The sequence below is a fragment of the Panthera pardus genome, unplaced genomic scaffold (genome assembly GCF_024362965.1).
Source record: "Panthera pardus isolate Hobbes unplaced genomic scaffold, ASM2436296v1 HiC_scaffold_2, whole genome shotgun sequence".
In the NCBI taxonomy this organism is placed as follows: Eukaryota; Metazoa; Chordata; class Mammalia; order Carnivora; family Felidae; genus Panthera; species Panthera pardus.
This window is the reverse complement of record NW_026526765.1, coordinates 17,419,168-17,435,678: the sequence shown is the minus strand read 5'-3', so window position 1 is coordinate 17,435,678 and position 16,511 is coordinate 17,419,168. Positions and strand designations below refer to the sequence as shown.

The 16,511-nt window shown below is 36.4% G+C and overlaps 1 protein-coding gene across 5 annotated transcripts in view; it reads left to right on the top strand.

The window, feature by feature from the left end:
• Positions 1-12,998, top strand: part of CDH12 (cadherin 12) — a 1,048,697-nt gene extending 1,035,699 nt beyond the window's left edge. For all 5 annotated transcript variants that reach the window (XM_053906903.1, XM_019450745.2, XM_019450744.2 and 2 more), the window contains 3 exons: positions 3,882-3,999; positions 8,584-8,835; positions 11,594-12,998. In XM_053906903.1, the coding sequence (XP_053762878.1) occupies positions 3,882-3,999; positions 8,584-8,835; positions 11,594-12,093 (870 nt within the window). In that variant the 3' untranslated portion in view covers positions 12,094-12,998. The remainder of the gene's footprint in view (positions 1-3,881; positions 4,000-8,583; positions 8,836-11,593) is intronic.
• Positions 12,999-16,511: the final 3,513 nt, after the last annotated feature.

Genomic DNA, 16,511 nt, shown 5'->3' with positions numbered 1-16,511 from the left:
TTTGCATCCTTAACTTTGAATAGACGCAGAAATGCAGAAAAAGGTTTAACCCTCTATCCCCTTAAATGTACCCACAAATTACATGGGATAAGCTCACTGCCTGCTTTAGTGTCTGAAATAGAAGCACCTGAATAAATGTTTAACAAATAATAAACTGATTTGTTTATTTGAGAATGTATTAAGAGGTTTTCTGAAATTCCACAGTGTAGCAATTTCTCATTTTCCAGACCCCTTCACCCTCACCCCCATAACCAATCCTCTACTTTTTTAAAGATAATTAGGGATTTAATTCTTTTATACCAATCAGACTCTTGTAATGCACACAATGAAAGTCCTTCGGATATAGAATTCCATTCGGTGCTTCTCTGCTTGTCTAGTAAATGAGTTTAAAAAGTTGGGAATAGTAGAAATGACCTGAGGTAACTTGTTTTTCTTACATCTGGACAAAGTGGTAGGTAATCCGTGGGGTCCTTGGACGCTCTTTTTCTAATAAACATCTGTTGGGCTTTCTACTGGGTCACATTTATGTACAAAGCACAACCCTGAAATATTACTAAGTTTTAAGGGAGTGTGGAATGTGAGCATTTTCTGCTTCTGACCGAACCATCTTCCCATTGTCTAAGAATTATGCATAGGAGCTGTCTATCTCTTCTGGCCTCTAATTGAATATGTATGTATGCAAGTATGTATACGTGTATATATGTGATATCTGTCAAGAGACAACAGGAAAAGAAAAGGATGATACTATCTAAATCAACAATGGTGAATCACTGAAGTGTGAGCGGTTTTTTTACTTAGCGTAATGACTCCCAAGTGTCAATTCCAGATAAGTGACAGTTTATACCAAAATTTTCTTCTCTGCTGTTTGAAAGGACATTGCTTCATTCTAAAGTTATGTTCTTGATATTTTTTGGTGTTAAAGAACTTTAATTTAGTAAGTGATTATGCTTGCTGATAGTAGTTAATGGCAAAACAAAACAAAACACCTGGCAAATCAATCCCTTAATAATTTACAGAAAATTTATGGATGGGAACTATGATCTGATTAAGCATATGGATTTATGTGAAGGAAAGTTGAAGTTTGATAGAAGTGGGACCGATTTACACTGAACTAGAGACCTGGATTTCTCATTAGAAAATCAATTTGTTGGGGCGCCCGGGTGGCTCAGTCGGCCAAGCGGCCGACTTCACCTCGGGTCGTGAGCTCATGGTCTGTGAATTCGAGCCCCACATTGGGTGAGCACTATGCTGTCAGCTCAGAGCCTGGAGCCCGCTTCGGATTCTGTGTCTCCCTCTCTCTCTGCCCTTCTGATCATGCTCTGTCTCTCTCTCTCTCTCTCCTTCAAAAAATAAACCTTAAAAAAATTAAAAAAATAAAGTAAACTAATTTTTCAAATTACAAATTACCAATACTGCTTCAGAACTAAATTTCCTAGTAGGTATGCTTATGTGTGAATGTGTGTATGTGTATGTAAGCCTACATGCACACAAATATATGGGGAGGTAGAACATAGTACTAAGACTGGTTTTTAACCATGAAATGAAAACAAAAAGTATCAAATAAATCACATGTTTAGGGGCCCCTGGGTGGCTCAGTCAGTGGGTTGTCCGACTTTGGCTCAGGTCATGACCTCACAACACGTGAGCTTGAGCCCTGCATCCCACGTCGGGCTCTGTGCCGACAGCTCAGAGCCTGGAGCCTGCTTTGGATTCTGTGTCTCCCTCTCTTTGCCCCTTCCCAGTGCTCTCTCTCTCTCTCTCTCTCTGTCTCTCAAAAATAAATAAGCATTAAAAAATTAATTAAAAAAATAAATCACATGTTTAATGTCATTGTGCTAAGACACGATGTGTGCTTTGCCCGCTGTGACCACAATGCAGTACTTGAAATGTAAGGTCTTCCTTTGGCAAATTCAAACTTAGTCTAAAAGAGTCATCACCTGAGCAGTCCTCTGCCCTCGCCCTCTTCTACACACAATTCCTGAAATTCTTTCTGATGCAAAGCCATTGCATATGTTAATAAATAAAACCTCAAAGCCATTATAAATTGGTTATCTGTGTAGTGAATTATCAATTTCACAGTTTGGCTCTTAGAAGTTATTTTTAATCTCCAAATTCTTAAGGGCACTTTACTGAAGTGTCAGAATTTTAACTACCAGACATACAACCTATGGGAGAGATTTAGGAAAAATTTTAAACACGATGGTTAGTGTTTACTTCCTAAAAACATTTTATGAGAATGCAATTAGCATTCTGGCCCGTTGGGGGGAAACAAATAAAAGAACAAAATAGGATATACATCCTTTGAATTTCTCTTTCTCAACATTTTATTTATTTATGAAAATAAAATTCATTCTCACAAACGTAACTATACTAAAATTTTGCTGTCGCAAGGGCTTTTAAATAATCAGCGATTTTCTTTCCAGTAAGCATTTTCGTATTTATGTTAGAAAGCATTTATTTTATTTAGTTTAAAATGCAAGCAAGTGCATTTTATTTTTTTTTATTTTTTTTTAAATTATTTATTTTTTAATTTACATCCAAGTTAGTTAGCATATAGTGTAACAATGATTTCAGGAGTAGATTCCTTAATGCCCCTTACCCATTTAGCCCATCCCCCCCCCCCACAACCCCTCCAGCAACCCTCTGTTTGTTCTCTGTATTTAAGAGTCTTTTGTGTTTTGTTCCCCTCCCTGTTTTTATATTCTTTTTGCTTCCCTTCCCTTGTGTGCATCTGTTCTGTGTCTTAAAGTCCTCATATGAGTGAAGTCATATGATATTTGTTTTTCTCTAATTTCGCTTAGCGTAATACCCTCCGGTTCCATCCACATAGTTGCAAATGGCAAGATTTCATTCTTTTTGATTGCCGAGTAATACTCCATTGTATATATATACCACACCTTCTTTATCCATTCATCCATCGATGGACATTTGGGCTCTTTCCATACTTTTTTTTTTTTTTTTTAATATATCAAATTTACTGTCAAATTGGTTTCCATACAACACCCAGTGCTCATCCCAAAAGGTGCCCTCCTCAATACCCATCACCCACCCTGCCCTCCCTCCCACCCCCCAGCAACCCTCAGTTTGTTCTCAGTTTTTAACAGTACAAGCAAGTGCATTTTAATTTTATTTTGCTTCTTAGTGAGAATTTTCAATGCTGTTAAGCTTTTTTTATTTTTATTTTAATTTTTTTTAACGTTTTATTTATTTTTGTGACAGAGAGAGACAGAGCATGAACGGGGGAGGGGCAGAAACAGAGGGAGACACAGAATGGGAAGCAGGCTCCAGGCTCTGAGACATCAGCCCAGAGCCCGACCCTGGGCTCGAACTCAGGGACCCTGAGATCGTGACCTGAGGTGAAGTCTGACGCTTAACTGACCGAGCCACCCAGGCGCCTGAAGCTTTTTATTTATGCAGATATTGATTTGGAATTGGCCCAGACCCTATAATTGTACCTGCCATTACGAACTGTAAATGTTTAGATATTTGTTTATAAAAATTATTTGTAGGGGCGCCTGGGTGGCTCAGTTGGTTAAGCGGCCGACTTCGGCTCAGGTCATGATCTCACGGTCCGTGAGTTTGAGCCCCGCGTCGGGCTCTGTGCTGACAGCTGAGAGCCTGGAGCCTGTTTCCGATTCTGTGTCTCCCTCTCTCTGACCCTCCCCCCGTTCATGCTCTGTCTCTCTCTGTCTCAAAAGTAAATAAACGTTAAAAAAAATTTAAAAAAATTATTTATAAATAATTGGTCCACTGATATGAATCTTAAAAAAAGTCATTTATCTCTCCTTGCATGCATCACTGAATAAACTTACTAGCCTGGGATGTCAAGTTACCTTTGAAACTCATGACTGACTTCAAGTTTCATCTCAACTTTGTTTCAGATAATTCAGATAGTCAGCGCTGCAGACCGAGATCTTTCACCTGCTGGGCAGCAATTTTCCTTTAGATTATCACCTGAAGCTGCCGTCAAACCAAATTTTACAGTCCGTGACTTCAGAAGTAAGTTTAACCGCATAAAAACGTACCTCTTGCCATGTAACTTTGTAAAAGGGCGCAAAGGTAGCAACCCATGTTTTTCCTAGAAGCACTCAAGTTCATAAAATGTGGAAATCCATATATGAGAAATACGAAATTCTATGGCTAGCAGTAAATTAAATATTTAACCTATATAGATCGTATCTAATGAGGCAAATTGCTTCCATTTATAATGTGGACGGTCCCTTAACGAGTCAAGCCAAAATAGCCTATCTGGGAAATTGAATGCTTTCTATGTTTTAAATATATCATTTGTTCCACGTGCACATTACTTGTACAAACAGGTAACTTCTTAGTAATTGGTTTGTTTGAGTAACATACAGTACATCACAGGTTAAGAATACAGGCTTTGTAACTAGTATGGCGGAAATTTTCATTCCCACTCCATTATGTCCTCAATGGCAGACTCTCAATGTATGAAGTTATACTACATAATTTTAAACTCATAGTTGAAATAAATCAACCTCATAGTATTTATATTAAATAAATTAATACATGCAAATCATTTAACGCAATACCCAAGATTATTTTAGTGATCGCCTCTGCCATCATATCTGCACTTCTGTGTCTACCACGGTCATCATCACCACTGCTTCTGCTCCTAATGGTATCACATCTGCTACTGTGACAGCCACTACAAAAATACAAAGGACCCTGGATATATTACAGCTAAGTACTGGCCAGGTGTTCTTACATTATTAATTCTGTGACTGTGGACATTTTATCCCTTCTAAGTTTCTTTAGTTATGAAATGGGAATTAGAAACATCTGAGTTCATAATATTTGATGGTAAAAAGCTAGTTTCTTACTAAATTCTATGCTTATAAAACAAATGAGCAGATTGTGATGAGATGATAATGACTGACAGAAGTCAAAGATTGTCTGAAAAAAATTTACTTGTCTGTAAATATTTAGAGAAAGAAATCAGACATTTTGTCACAGAAGGAAATTCAGTAGGGTTTTCTCCATCTACTAGTGTAGTGTGAGGAATGGCTATAAATGCAGTAGGGTCCCAAATATGAAAGACCTTATAAGTAGAGACACCACATATTTTATTATGAAAGCTAGAATACTTTGGAGAATAGACATGGACGATATTAGTGATTTTAATTAGAACAGCTCACATAAAATAGGACTGCCCAAGACAAACCAGAACATGTAGTCACCCTAACTAGAAGCCATTTAAAGACATTATAACTTTGGAAAGGTTTAGAAGAGCATAATATGTTCAAATTTGCATTAGGAAGATCAGTTTGGTTGTAGTTTGAAAGAGACAACAGAAGTATATAGGATTACTTCTGATGCTATTGCAGGAGGGGGTGAAAGTGTGTTAGATTAAGGTAATGGCTCATGGAGATAGGTGGATAGAGACAGAAAGTTGTAGGGCTTGATGCTAGATTCCCTAAATTCTGGATGTGAATACAATGGACAAGAAGACTAATCAGACCTCCAGATCCTTGGCTTGGGCAACAAAGTAGATGGACACATCATTCAGGGACATAAGCATTGACTATCTTCCCTATTGTATGGTTGTTGGAGAATTAATATCTCATAATATGAATTAGATCATCTTGCCTCATAGCAATAGTGTTTTGTCACAGTCTGAACATTGTTTGCTATTTAAATATGCCATTTATTATATTCCCCCTTTTATCTGAACTTACATTTTAAGTGTAAGTGTAAGTCTTTAAAAACTGAATAGAAACTTTTTATTACCTCACATATTTACTTCACCTCCTCCCCCCCCCCCCCCCCCCCCCGCCCCACCTCAGGGGTAGACTATTTCAGTTCTACTCACGTTGCAAATTTCAATTCTACAATACAGTGGTATCAACCATAGCACCATGTTATAGTTACCATGGTATACCTTGTTATACCCATTCATCTTATAATTGAGATTTTGTATCTTTTTGCTCATGTTTCCCTATTTTCACCACCCCCAAGCGCTGGCAACCCCATTTGTGCTCTCTGTTTTTATGGGTTCCTTTTTGTTGTTGTCGTTCTTTTTTAGATTTCACCTCTGTCATGTGCAGTATTCATCTTTCTCTGCCTGGCTTATATCACTTAGCATAATGCCCCCCAGGTTCGTTCATGTTGTCACAAATGTCAATATTTCCTTCTTTCTTACAGTTGAATAAAACTTCTTTGTGTGCATATATATTAATAGTTATATGATACACATAAACTTTTTCTTTATCTGTTGTGCAGTAGAAACTATTTTAAGAGTGGAAATGAGGTTTAATGTCTTTTTTCCCATCATGAACAGCACAATAAATTGTATATGGTCACATATCAATAACAATAATGGGTTGAAAATTCAGTAATCCCCTTTTCTGGGGGAGTATGTTCCCAGACACCTAGTAGATTCCTGACACCGAACCACAGGTAGTACTGAACCCTGCATATACACGTCTTCTACTATGCACAGATATCTATGAAAAAATTTAACTTATAAATTAGACACAGTAACAGCAGTAATGAAATAGAACAATTATAGCCATATGCTCACATAAAAGTTATGTGAATGTGATTTCTCTCTTTCTTAAAAAATCTTGTGCTGTATTCATCTTTCTTTTTCTTGTGATGATGTAAGGTGATGAGATGAGATGAAGAGAAATGAGATGGGGGAGGGGAAATGAAATGAGGGGAAATTTCATCAATGAGATGAAATGAGGGGAAAGACATAGGCATTGTGATATAGCAGTAGGCTACCCTTGACCTTTTGACCACACATCTGAAAGAGGATCATCTGCTTCCAGGCCTAGGTTGACTTTGGGCAACCGAAAACAGAGAAAGTGAACCCATGGATAATGGGGAGGCTAAACAATAACAAAAGGGTAGGGTACATTTTGATATAATGTGTTCAAGAATACCAAATCCATGGCTCCTCAAGTACACATATATCAGCTTCTCCAACCTCCTATTCTTACGTTTCAAATTTTAATCCTGACTGTTCCTTTTCCTCAGCTTCAGGTATTCAACCAGTTGCTGAAGATTTCAATGTTAATTCAACTAGTCCACATTTCTTTGTTCCTACTCTCATCATCATTATCTGGCATTACTGAGTCTGGCTGGCCATGCATGTTATAATAGACATTTTGCATCTTGGTATTTTTTTTGTTTTCAATTAAAAAAATATCCCTATGTAATAACCAACTCATCTTCCCATGCAAAACAATCTTATCAAGTAACTTTTTCTCAACTTAGTGCTTCTAATGTAATGAATCTAGAGAATCTGCTTAAGTTTTAGTTGTTGAAATTAGAATATACAAATAGATGAATGAATATTACTGAGTTAGCAACATTGTCTGACAAACTTGTATTTTAATGAGTACTATATTTTTCTAAAATTAGTTTCCATGATTCCAAAGTGGATATGATGTATGACTATAATAGGTTAAATATTAATATATTATTTATTTATTGTTATTTTAAAAAAAATTTTTTTTAACGTTTATTTACCTTTGGGACAATGAGAGACAGAGCATGAACGGGGGAGGGGCAGAGACAGGGAGACACAGAATCAGAAACAGGCTCCAGGCTCTGAGCCATCAGCCCAGAGCCCGAGGCGGGGCTTGAACTCACGGACCGCAAGATCGTGACCTGAGCTGAAGTCGGACGCTTAACCGACTGAGCCACCCAGGCGCCCCAATACATTTTTTAAAATAAATAGTAAGAATGTGTAGGAGTTACTTTAACAGACACAAAAAAGAAATGGTGTTTTGAATAAAACCATATTTCCACTTGTATGTGTAGAAATACAATAAGTAAAGAACAAATACATGCAAAATAATACTTTCAATAGAAGTATTAATTGCATTTACATAAGATTTTAAATTTTTATTGCCTTGGATTATTCTAAGTAAATATGGCTGTTTTTGATTTTGTCAGAATTAAAATGAATCATTTTTGTACTTATATTAAAATGGTGATTATTTATGTTTAAAAATTTTAATGAATCTAGATGTTTTTAACACACTTTTTTTCTCTTTTTCCTATACTAACTAATGTGCAAAAGTGAAAAATGTAGATACAGATATATATAGATATATTTTACCATATACATAGCTATATAGCACAGATTCAGATCCAGGGAAAATAATAAGTCAAATGGGAAATTGGTATTTGTTATATTTTAAATAATAGGTTCTTAGGCAAGATATTTTACAGATTCATACTTTGTAATCTTTGCTCTTGTAGCATGTATGAAAACACCCACAGTTGTATTTTTTTTTCTCAATGACATTTTGATGTTAAAAAAATGAGTCAAGTCAACACACTTCTTGCTTTATAACCAGTTTCTATTCCTTCTGAATTGAAAATATAAATCTTATACCAGATAAGATTAATGTTTCTTCTTTTCCTAAGGATTATTTTGATTACATTTGATTACATTTGGCAGCTCTTATAATAATAAAAGAAAGAATTAAAATATGGGTCTATTTTGCTGATGCAAGAACAGCTTCCTACCGTTTAACAGATACCAACCTTTCAGATTTGAAGTGAAGCTTTTAGTAACCGTCTTATCATCAATGTCTTGTTTTGTAGACAACACAGCTGGAATTGAAACCCGAAGAAATGGATACAGCCGCAGGCAGCAAGAGTTGTATTTCCTCCCTGTTGTAATAGAAGACAGCAGTTACCCTGTGCAGAGCAGCACAAACACCATGACTATTCGAGTTTGTAGATGTGACTCTGATGGTACCATCCTGTCTTGTAATGTGGAAGCAATTTTTCTACCTGTAGGACTCAGCACTGGGGCTTTGATTGCAATCCTACTGTGCATTGTTATACTCTTAGGTTGGTTTCAATATTAATCCCATATTCTCTCTCTCTCTCTCTCTCTCTCTCTCTCAATCTCTCTTCTCTCTGCCTCTGTCTTCACAATACATGTAAATTAGTTTTTCTTCGTTGAGATGTCACATCTGGATAGAAGAAAGATTAACTACATTGAATTCTATTTTTTATTAATATGAATTTTCTATTTAAGACTCTTTGTATATATAGCACTAAGAATAAACAAATAACATCATCAGAAACACAAGAGTACATTCAAGCCCTTGGGGATTCCAAGGAATAACAGTTTGTTGCACATGCCACAGTGAAATTTTCTATAACAGATATCCCATTTACAGCAGTGTTTTTATAATTCATCTTATATTCCAGTAATTATTGCTATCTAATAAGATAGTACATATCTTTAAAAATATACTAGATGAACCATGGCTCTCCAATGCCCATTCAATAAAGGAAGAAAAGGGAAAAGACAGGAAAGAAATGAAAGAAAGTAAAATCATTCCTAACTTTTTTTTCTGTTTAAACTGCCAGCCAAAAGCAGTTCTCATTCTGCTTTTTTCACAGCTCCACACATCTAAATTCTAACCACCCTCCCTAGAAAAGAACACACTAAAACATCCAGAAGCACTGCAAAGGAAAAGGATTGAAGTAACGTATTCTGTAACATCTCTGTGAGAATTAACATAAATCTACTTTAGGGGTTTCCGTCTTCCATCCATTCTGTTCAGCTGGCTCCATTCACTTATTAATTCACTGCCAGATTCACAAAACTAGAGAGAGCTTTTCTGTTTTGCCCATCATTTCTTTAAGTTCAAATTGCAACAGAGGTACAGCTGGGCACTGTGGAATCCGTTTATATATGCTTCACAAATGTAGATACATACATTTATCTTTAAGATAGAAAATTAAAAAAAAAAAAAAAACAACCTAGGATGTAAAGCATGGAGTAAGGCATTATATGACAGTTTTTGGAGAACATTCTCTAAGAAGCTTATGTCAGTTTGGAAGTTGAAGTTCTTGTCCAATTTGCATAGTGTAGATACTAATTCACACAAGTAACATTGGTGTGTGGAAAAAGATTCAAAATAACATTCTCACACCTGAAATTGAACACCATCAGTTAGGTGCTTAACCTCAAATCAAGGGTTCCTCTTTCATGCTTCTTTCTTTCAAGGAGCCACCAGAGTCCCAGAGTGTTTCCATATCGACCTACCATGACTTGGCATGTTCTGGATGCTCATTTGTGGCCTGTTTGGCCCTTTTATAGTGTACTGTGTCGTCTTGCTCTGCTCAGCATCATTTTGCCCCGCTGTCTGTTACTCATTCCTCCCAATAGTTTCTGAGTGTCCACAGTGCACTTGCCCCATTTTAGCACATGGATTTGCAAGTCCACAGCAGTGAATGTTGACATTTCTAGTTCTGCCATGAAGAATTCTTAAAAACCCAACTCTTCTTGGACCTCTTTAACCAATCCCAAACTCCTTCAGATCTTCCCATTTATTCTGAGCCATTTTCTTATCTTTCCTGGGATGAGGGGAAGCACGAGTGTCCTGTGGCATTTAGGGATCTTTTACGGGGCCCTCAGATACATCAGCTAGTAGTCCCCTTCTCAGCCATAGCAACTCCAAAGCCATTTTAGGTGTAGGCCTTCTCTGTGAGGTTTGCAGTTTCTGGCTCATTCCCCAGGTGAGCAATGGTCTTTTTTCATTTTGGGACCTCCTTAAATCCTGGGAAGAGTGCAGAGTGCTAAACATCTCTTAGAGGCCCATCGTATAAAAGCTCTACCTATATCTCCTTCCTCCTCCCAGTTGGTCAACCTTTAATTTGGGAGGAAGAGGGAATAAATGAGCTTTCCTCATCACGCAATCTCCTCTAATTTCTAATCTGTTGACAACAGTCTTCCAGACTCTACTGTAGGAAATCAAACATACTGTGACTTTCAATCTGTTACCCCTTCTGTGGAGGAGAGGGGGTTTTATGATGACCAAAGTTGAGCACTGACTTTATGATTTGAATCTGTGCCCTTTCGCTTCTAGAGGAACTAAACACTTACAATTTAGTGGTTGCTGGGCATCAGCCAGGAACAAAGAAAGATTTAAGTGAGAGCATATAAATTAAATATTTCAAAATTCTATCATTAATGAATGCAAACTGAACACTGGGAATTTGATTTAGAAAATGTCTCAATATGTTAGGACACAGAATTGAAATAATTAGAAATCTCAGTTGACACACTTTATAAAACTAAGGCCCTTATATTCTGTACTCTTCCTTCCTTTCTCCTCTCCTTCCTTCCCTTCTTTCTTCCCTTTCTAAAATGTATCACTTTGAAAAGTCATTTTTACAAGAAGATGTGGGTTTATTTCATTAGAAATGCAAGTAATGTTACAGCTAGGGAATCTAGCTATAAATAATATCTAAGTGTTACTTATGGGCAATAATATTCAAGTTTTATTATACCAATACTATACAGCTCTCTCTATGCTTAGAACAAGCATTCTTTCTTACAAAATTTTGTAACATACCCTTTTTAACTGCCACTAAAATACTGAAATATAACACAAACTAAATATAAGACAGTCATTGCTTGATTTTGTGAATAATTTTGCTAAGGTTTCTTGTTAGCTACAATTTGAAAATGAAGTTGAGCTTTACACGATGAACAGTATAAACATAGATATGATCCTTCTGGATTATAATATGTCTACTTTGAAAATCATCAACTACATATTCTCAACTTGCAACTTTTGTCTTGTTCTAGCCATCGTTGTACTGTATGTAGCTCTGCGAAGGCAGAAGAAGAAAGACACTCTAATGACCTCGAAAGAAGACATCAGAGACAACGTTATCCATTATGATGACGAAGGAGGTGGGGAGGAGGACACGCAGGCTTTCGATATTGGTGCTCTGAGAAATCCGAAAGTGATTGAAGAAAACAAAATTCGCAGGGATATAAAACCAGACTCTCTCTGTTTACCTCGTCAGAGACCACCGGTGGAAGACAACACAGACATAAGGGATTTCATTAATCAAAGGCTGCAGGAAAATGACGTGGACCCGACTGCTCCACCGTACGATTCGTTGGCTACATACGCATATGAAGGAAATGGATCAGTAGCAGACTCCCTTAGCTCTATAGACTCTCTCACCACGGAAGCTGACCAGGACTACGACTATCTGGCAGACTGGGGACCCCGCTTTAAAGTCTTGGCAGACATGTTTGGTGAAGAAGAGAGTTATAACCCCGATAAAGTCACTTAGGGCAGAGGCGAAGGATAAAACACAACCAAATGGAGAAATTTAAGAAAAGGAAACACAAATAGAAATCACACACACATACACACACACAGACACACACATGCATGCACACATGTGCGCACACACATACACACACACACACACACACACACACACCAGGCTTTATAGGAACACAGTCCTTTGATTACCTGGTTTCTAGCAAGTTGCTATATTTATCATATTGTCAGTTTTGTTTTACTCTGCAAACACAAGATAAATCCTATTAAATGTACTCGCTTGGTTTTGTTTTGTTATTTTGGAAACACACTGAGACAAGCTCAGGCCTATTAAATACAATTTACTGACATGACAACATAGAACGAAGATAGCTATGTGGCATCACGGTGGAAGAGTGTTAGATTTTTCTTAATTCCACTAAAGTGCCTATTGAAACTCTTATCATTTAAAGTGGTGTCCAATGCACTCTGCTGTGATGGCATTACAGGATTCAGAGATACAGAGGACAGAAAACAAAGACACTGTCTTTATGTCAAGGAAGCAATAGCAACATGCTGACTTCTAATTCCTTTTGAGGAAAAATGAAGAATACTTTCTGAACTCCATCTTCTTATAATTCAGAGGGTTTTTTTTTTCTTTTTTTAACTGTATGCCAAAACACATTTGTTTTTCCTACCCTTTCAGAATATTGAAATAAATGCGATAATATCAAATTCAATATGTAAGTCCTGAATCTTAAAAGCAATGTTTGATCTTCACATTAGTTCGTATTAAAGGTGATCAGCAAAATGTTGCTTTTTTTTCCAAAAAAAGACATTTTAAAAAAGGAAATTAAAAAAAAAATCCCTCTTTATGAAGAGAGGCCTCAGGGCTGAAACCCCACGTCAAAATAAATATTGGTTTTGTGTTAATACTGTGCTGGTGTGTGGAAGGTTCGTTTTAACAAATCACCAGATTATTAACGTGTTCAGTCATAGATAAAATTTGAAGATGCGTTTCTTAAGTTTCGTACGTTGCGAAAATTATTAAGGAAGAAAGTGCCATTAATTCAAACATGGGAAGAGAAATTCATTACAGAGCTTCTCAGAGTTTCTTACAAACTAGTGATTTTTTTTTTTGATGAGCAAAGAAAATAAAATACATATCAAATGATACAGGATGGATTTATAGCATGTCTAAAAATATTACATATTATTAGACAAATAAAAAATCAGGGATTTCAGAAAATTCAAACCAGTGACTAATTCCTAAGATGAACACAAATGCAGAATCAAGCAGTTGATTGATTTATTTAATCAACATGGATTTCAACTTTGTAAACATTGTTATTAATGCTCACAGTTGCTTCTTTATGTGATCATCTACAATAATTCCAATATAAATGATCCCATACAACTCTTCTTTAAAAAACTTTTACTTTTTAATTTGAGGCAGATTTCTGAGAAATGTTAGATTTTATAAGCATACAAATACACTACACTCATACTTTACTTTCAAGTGAACTGTACCCTATCTAGAAATGCACTTAACAAAACAGATAACTCCGAAGTGATGATATATTTTCTTAACAGTATAATTATACAAGTGACTACTGAACTATTGAGACTATCTCTAGGAAAAAATAAAATTTGCTAATAAGATCCACCCTGAAAATGTGGTCAATATCTAGCTGTATTTATGAAACATTTATGAATATATTTATATTATATTTGCAAAGTTGTAAAAGAATTCGCACATGGGAAAAATGGGTAGAAATATGGATAGTATAGGCAAATTGTATTCAGTCCTATTCATTATTAAGTATTACTTCAAAAAATAGTAAGTGATAATTATGCAGTGGCAATTTGGCTCTTAGCATTTGCAGTTCACATGCCTTTTTTGGTGCCACATAGTTGCACACTGTCCTTGTTTTCCATATCATGAACAATTGTTGAACTTCTTTTCGTCCTCACAGCACCCAGATCTCACTTGTGTCTCAACTTTGGGAAATATATTTGAATATTCACATAGTGTAATAATTTGCAGCATAGAATGCTTTGGGAAACAGCTATGTAATTTTTTTTTTTTAAACTGGTGATGTCATAACCTTACTGGAAAAAAATGAAGGCAACTTCTGGGTTTGTCCTAGCAACATGATTTACTATGCAGTGATGCATGACCCCTTGAAGAAGGTTAATATGGAAGATCACTTCTGGCTGACAACATGATTCTTGTCAGGAATCATTGACGTTTGTATCTGGTTAGAGCATCTCACTGCCTCTGCAAGCGGTCATAGATAGAAAGCCATGATGGCACAAAGAAAACTTGGGAAGGACAGGTCATTTCAAACCACATGACTGAGATGCTAAGCAAATATGTGAAATTGGTGAGTCTTACTTTTATCAAACTAATAAGCGTTTGGCCATTACTTCTCTGTTTTACTTTTGCTACACCACTGCAATAGTTTCTTAGGGCTGCCATGATGAAGTACCACAGACTGGGTCGCTTAAACAACAGAATTTTATTTCCTTGTGGTTCTGGAAGCTGGAAGTCCAAGAACTAGGTGTTGGAAATGTTGATTTCTTCTAAAGGCCTCACTCCTTGGCTTGTGAATTTTCTTTCTCCTTGGCTTGGCCATTTTCTGTGTCTTCATATGGTCGGCCCTCTGTGCTAATTCCTCTTCTTTGAAAGACACTGGTCATACTGAGCCCACTCACAGGGCCTCTTTTTACCTTAACTCTTAAATGCTCTGTCTCTAGATACAGTCATATCCTGAGGCACTGGTGATTAGGATTTCAAAATATCAATTTTAGGCAGACACAATTCAGCCCCTAATGGCCAATATATTTAAAAAATATATTTGATTTCCAGCAAATGAGCAAACAAATGGGAAAAAATGATATAGAATGGAAGTAATTTCAGGTACAGTAGGAAACCAGAGTGATATAGTGAAAAGAGGTCTTTTGGCGCTCATAAACTGGGATTATAATGGGTTATCTTTTAGACTAATCAATACTTATAATATCTTCCTTTTAATTTTTTTTTTAATTTTTTTTAAGTTTATTTATTTTTGGGACAGAGAGAGACAGAGCATGAATGGGGGAGGGTCAGAGAGAGAAGGAGACACAGAATCTGAAACAGGCTCCAGGCTCCGAGCTGTCAGCACAGAGCCCAACGCGGGGCTCGAACTCACAGACCGCAAAATCGTGACCTGAGCTGTAGGCCGCTCAACCGACTGAGCCACCCAGGCGCCCCAATTCCTTTTAATTTTTAATAAACAGTCCCTGGCCTTCATTTAGGAATTAATCAATGTAAAAAAAAGGCTTAGAATTTACATGGAGAATTTTGGCCATTAGTAATAATCATACATAACTTTTTAATTACATTACATGTTTACCTTTACAAAAAATATATATGTACATATTATATGTTACATCTGAATATAATATACATTTATTTTAAATGCAACCTTTGTGCTAAAAAAGTATTAGATCAACACATAAGAATGAAACTGTGCTATACTAAATATAATTTAAATTTGCCCTGTACCAAATTCTATCACTAACTGGAAATGTACTATGGAGCAAACACGTTTGCCTCCATGTTTTATTCTCTTTATAAGATTTATCTGTTGCCCTTGGTGTTATCTAGGTCTCTTATGAAATTTCTTGATACTTAAGTTCTAGCTACAATTATAGGAAGTCTATTAAATTGTTTACATATTGATTACATAAATTTTTGAGAATCATAAAAATCTTTAAGATAGAATGAACAAAAATCTTTGAACTATGGATTTGATTACTTACTCTGGCTTACCATGTACCACATCAGGAGAGCCAGGCAAACATTTCTTATGACATAATGTCAAAATGCCTCAGCAAGACAATGGTAGAGGTATGCATAGAAAGAGAAAAAAATATTGGAGCCCAGAGCCTGAGACAGAGAAGGAAAACAAGTGACAGCAAGAAAAGGTTGGAAGGGTGTGTCAGCCTTTGTCTTTAAGAGGAGGACATTTTCAAAATACTTGGAAAAGTTTTAGTAACTTAAGGTATTAAAATGGGAATTCTTTGGGCACCTGGGTGGCTTGGTTGAGTGACTGACTCTTGATATCGGCTCAAGTCATGACCCCAGGGTAGTAGGGTTGATCCCCGCCATGGGCTCCATGCTGAGCTTGGAGACTGCTTAAGATTCTCTTTCTCTTCCTCTGGTGCTTCCCATCCCCTCTCAAAAATAAAATAAGATAAAGTAAAATGGAAATTCTTAAGAGCACGTGTAAAAATGCAAGCATATTTGAGGTGGGAACCAAAGTAAGACTAGGTGTGAAAAGAGTTACTGAGATGTCAGTAACATTAGTCCGCTTCCTAAGAAAAAAGAGTGGGAAGGAGATAATTTTACAAACTCATGTTTGAAAATTTCTCTTGACTCCTCTGCTAATTCATAGTCTA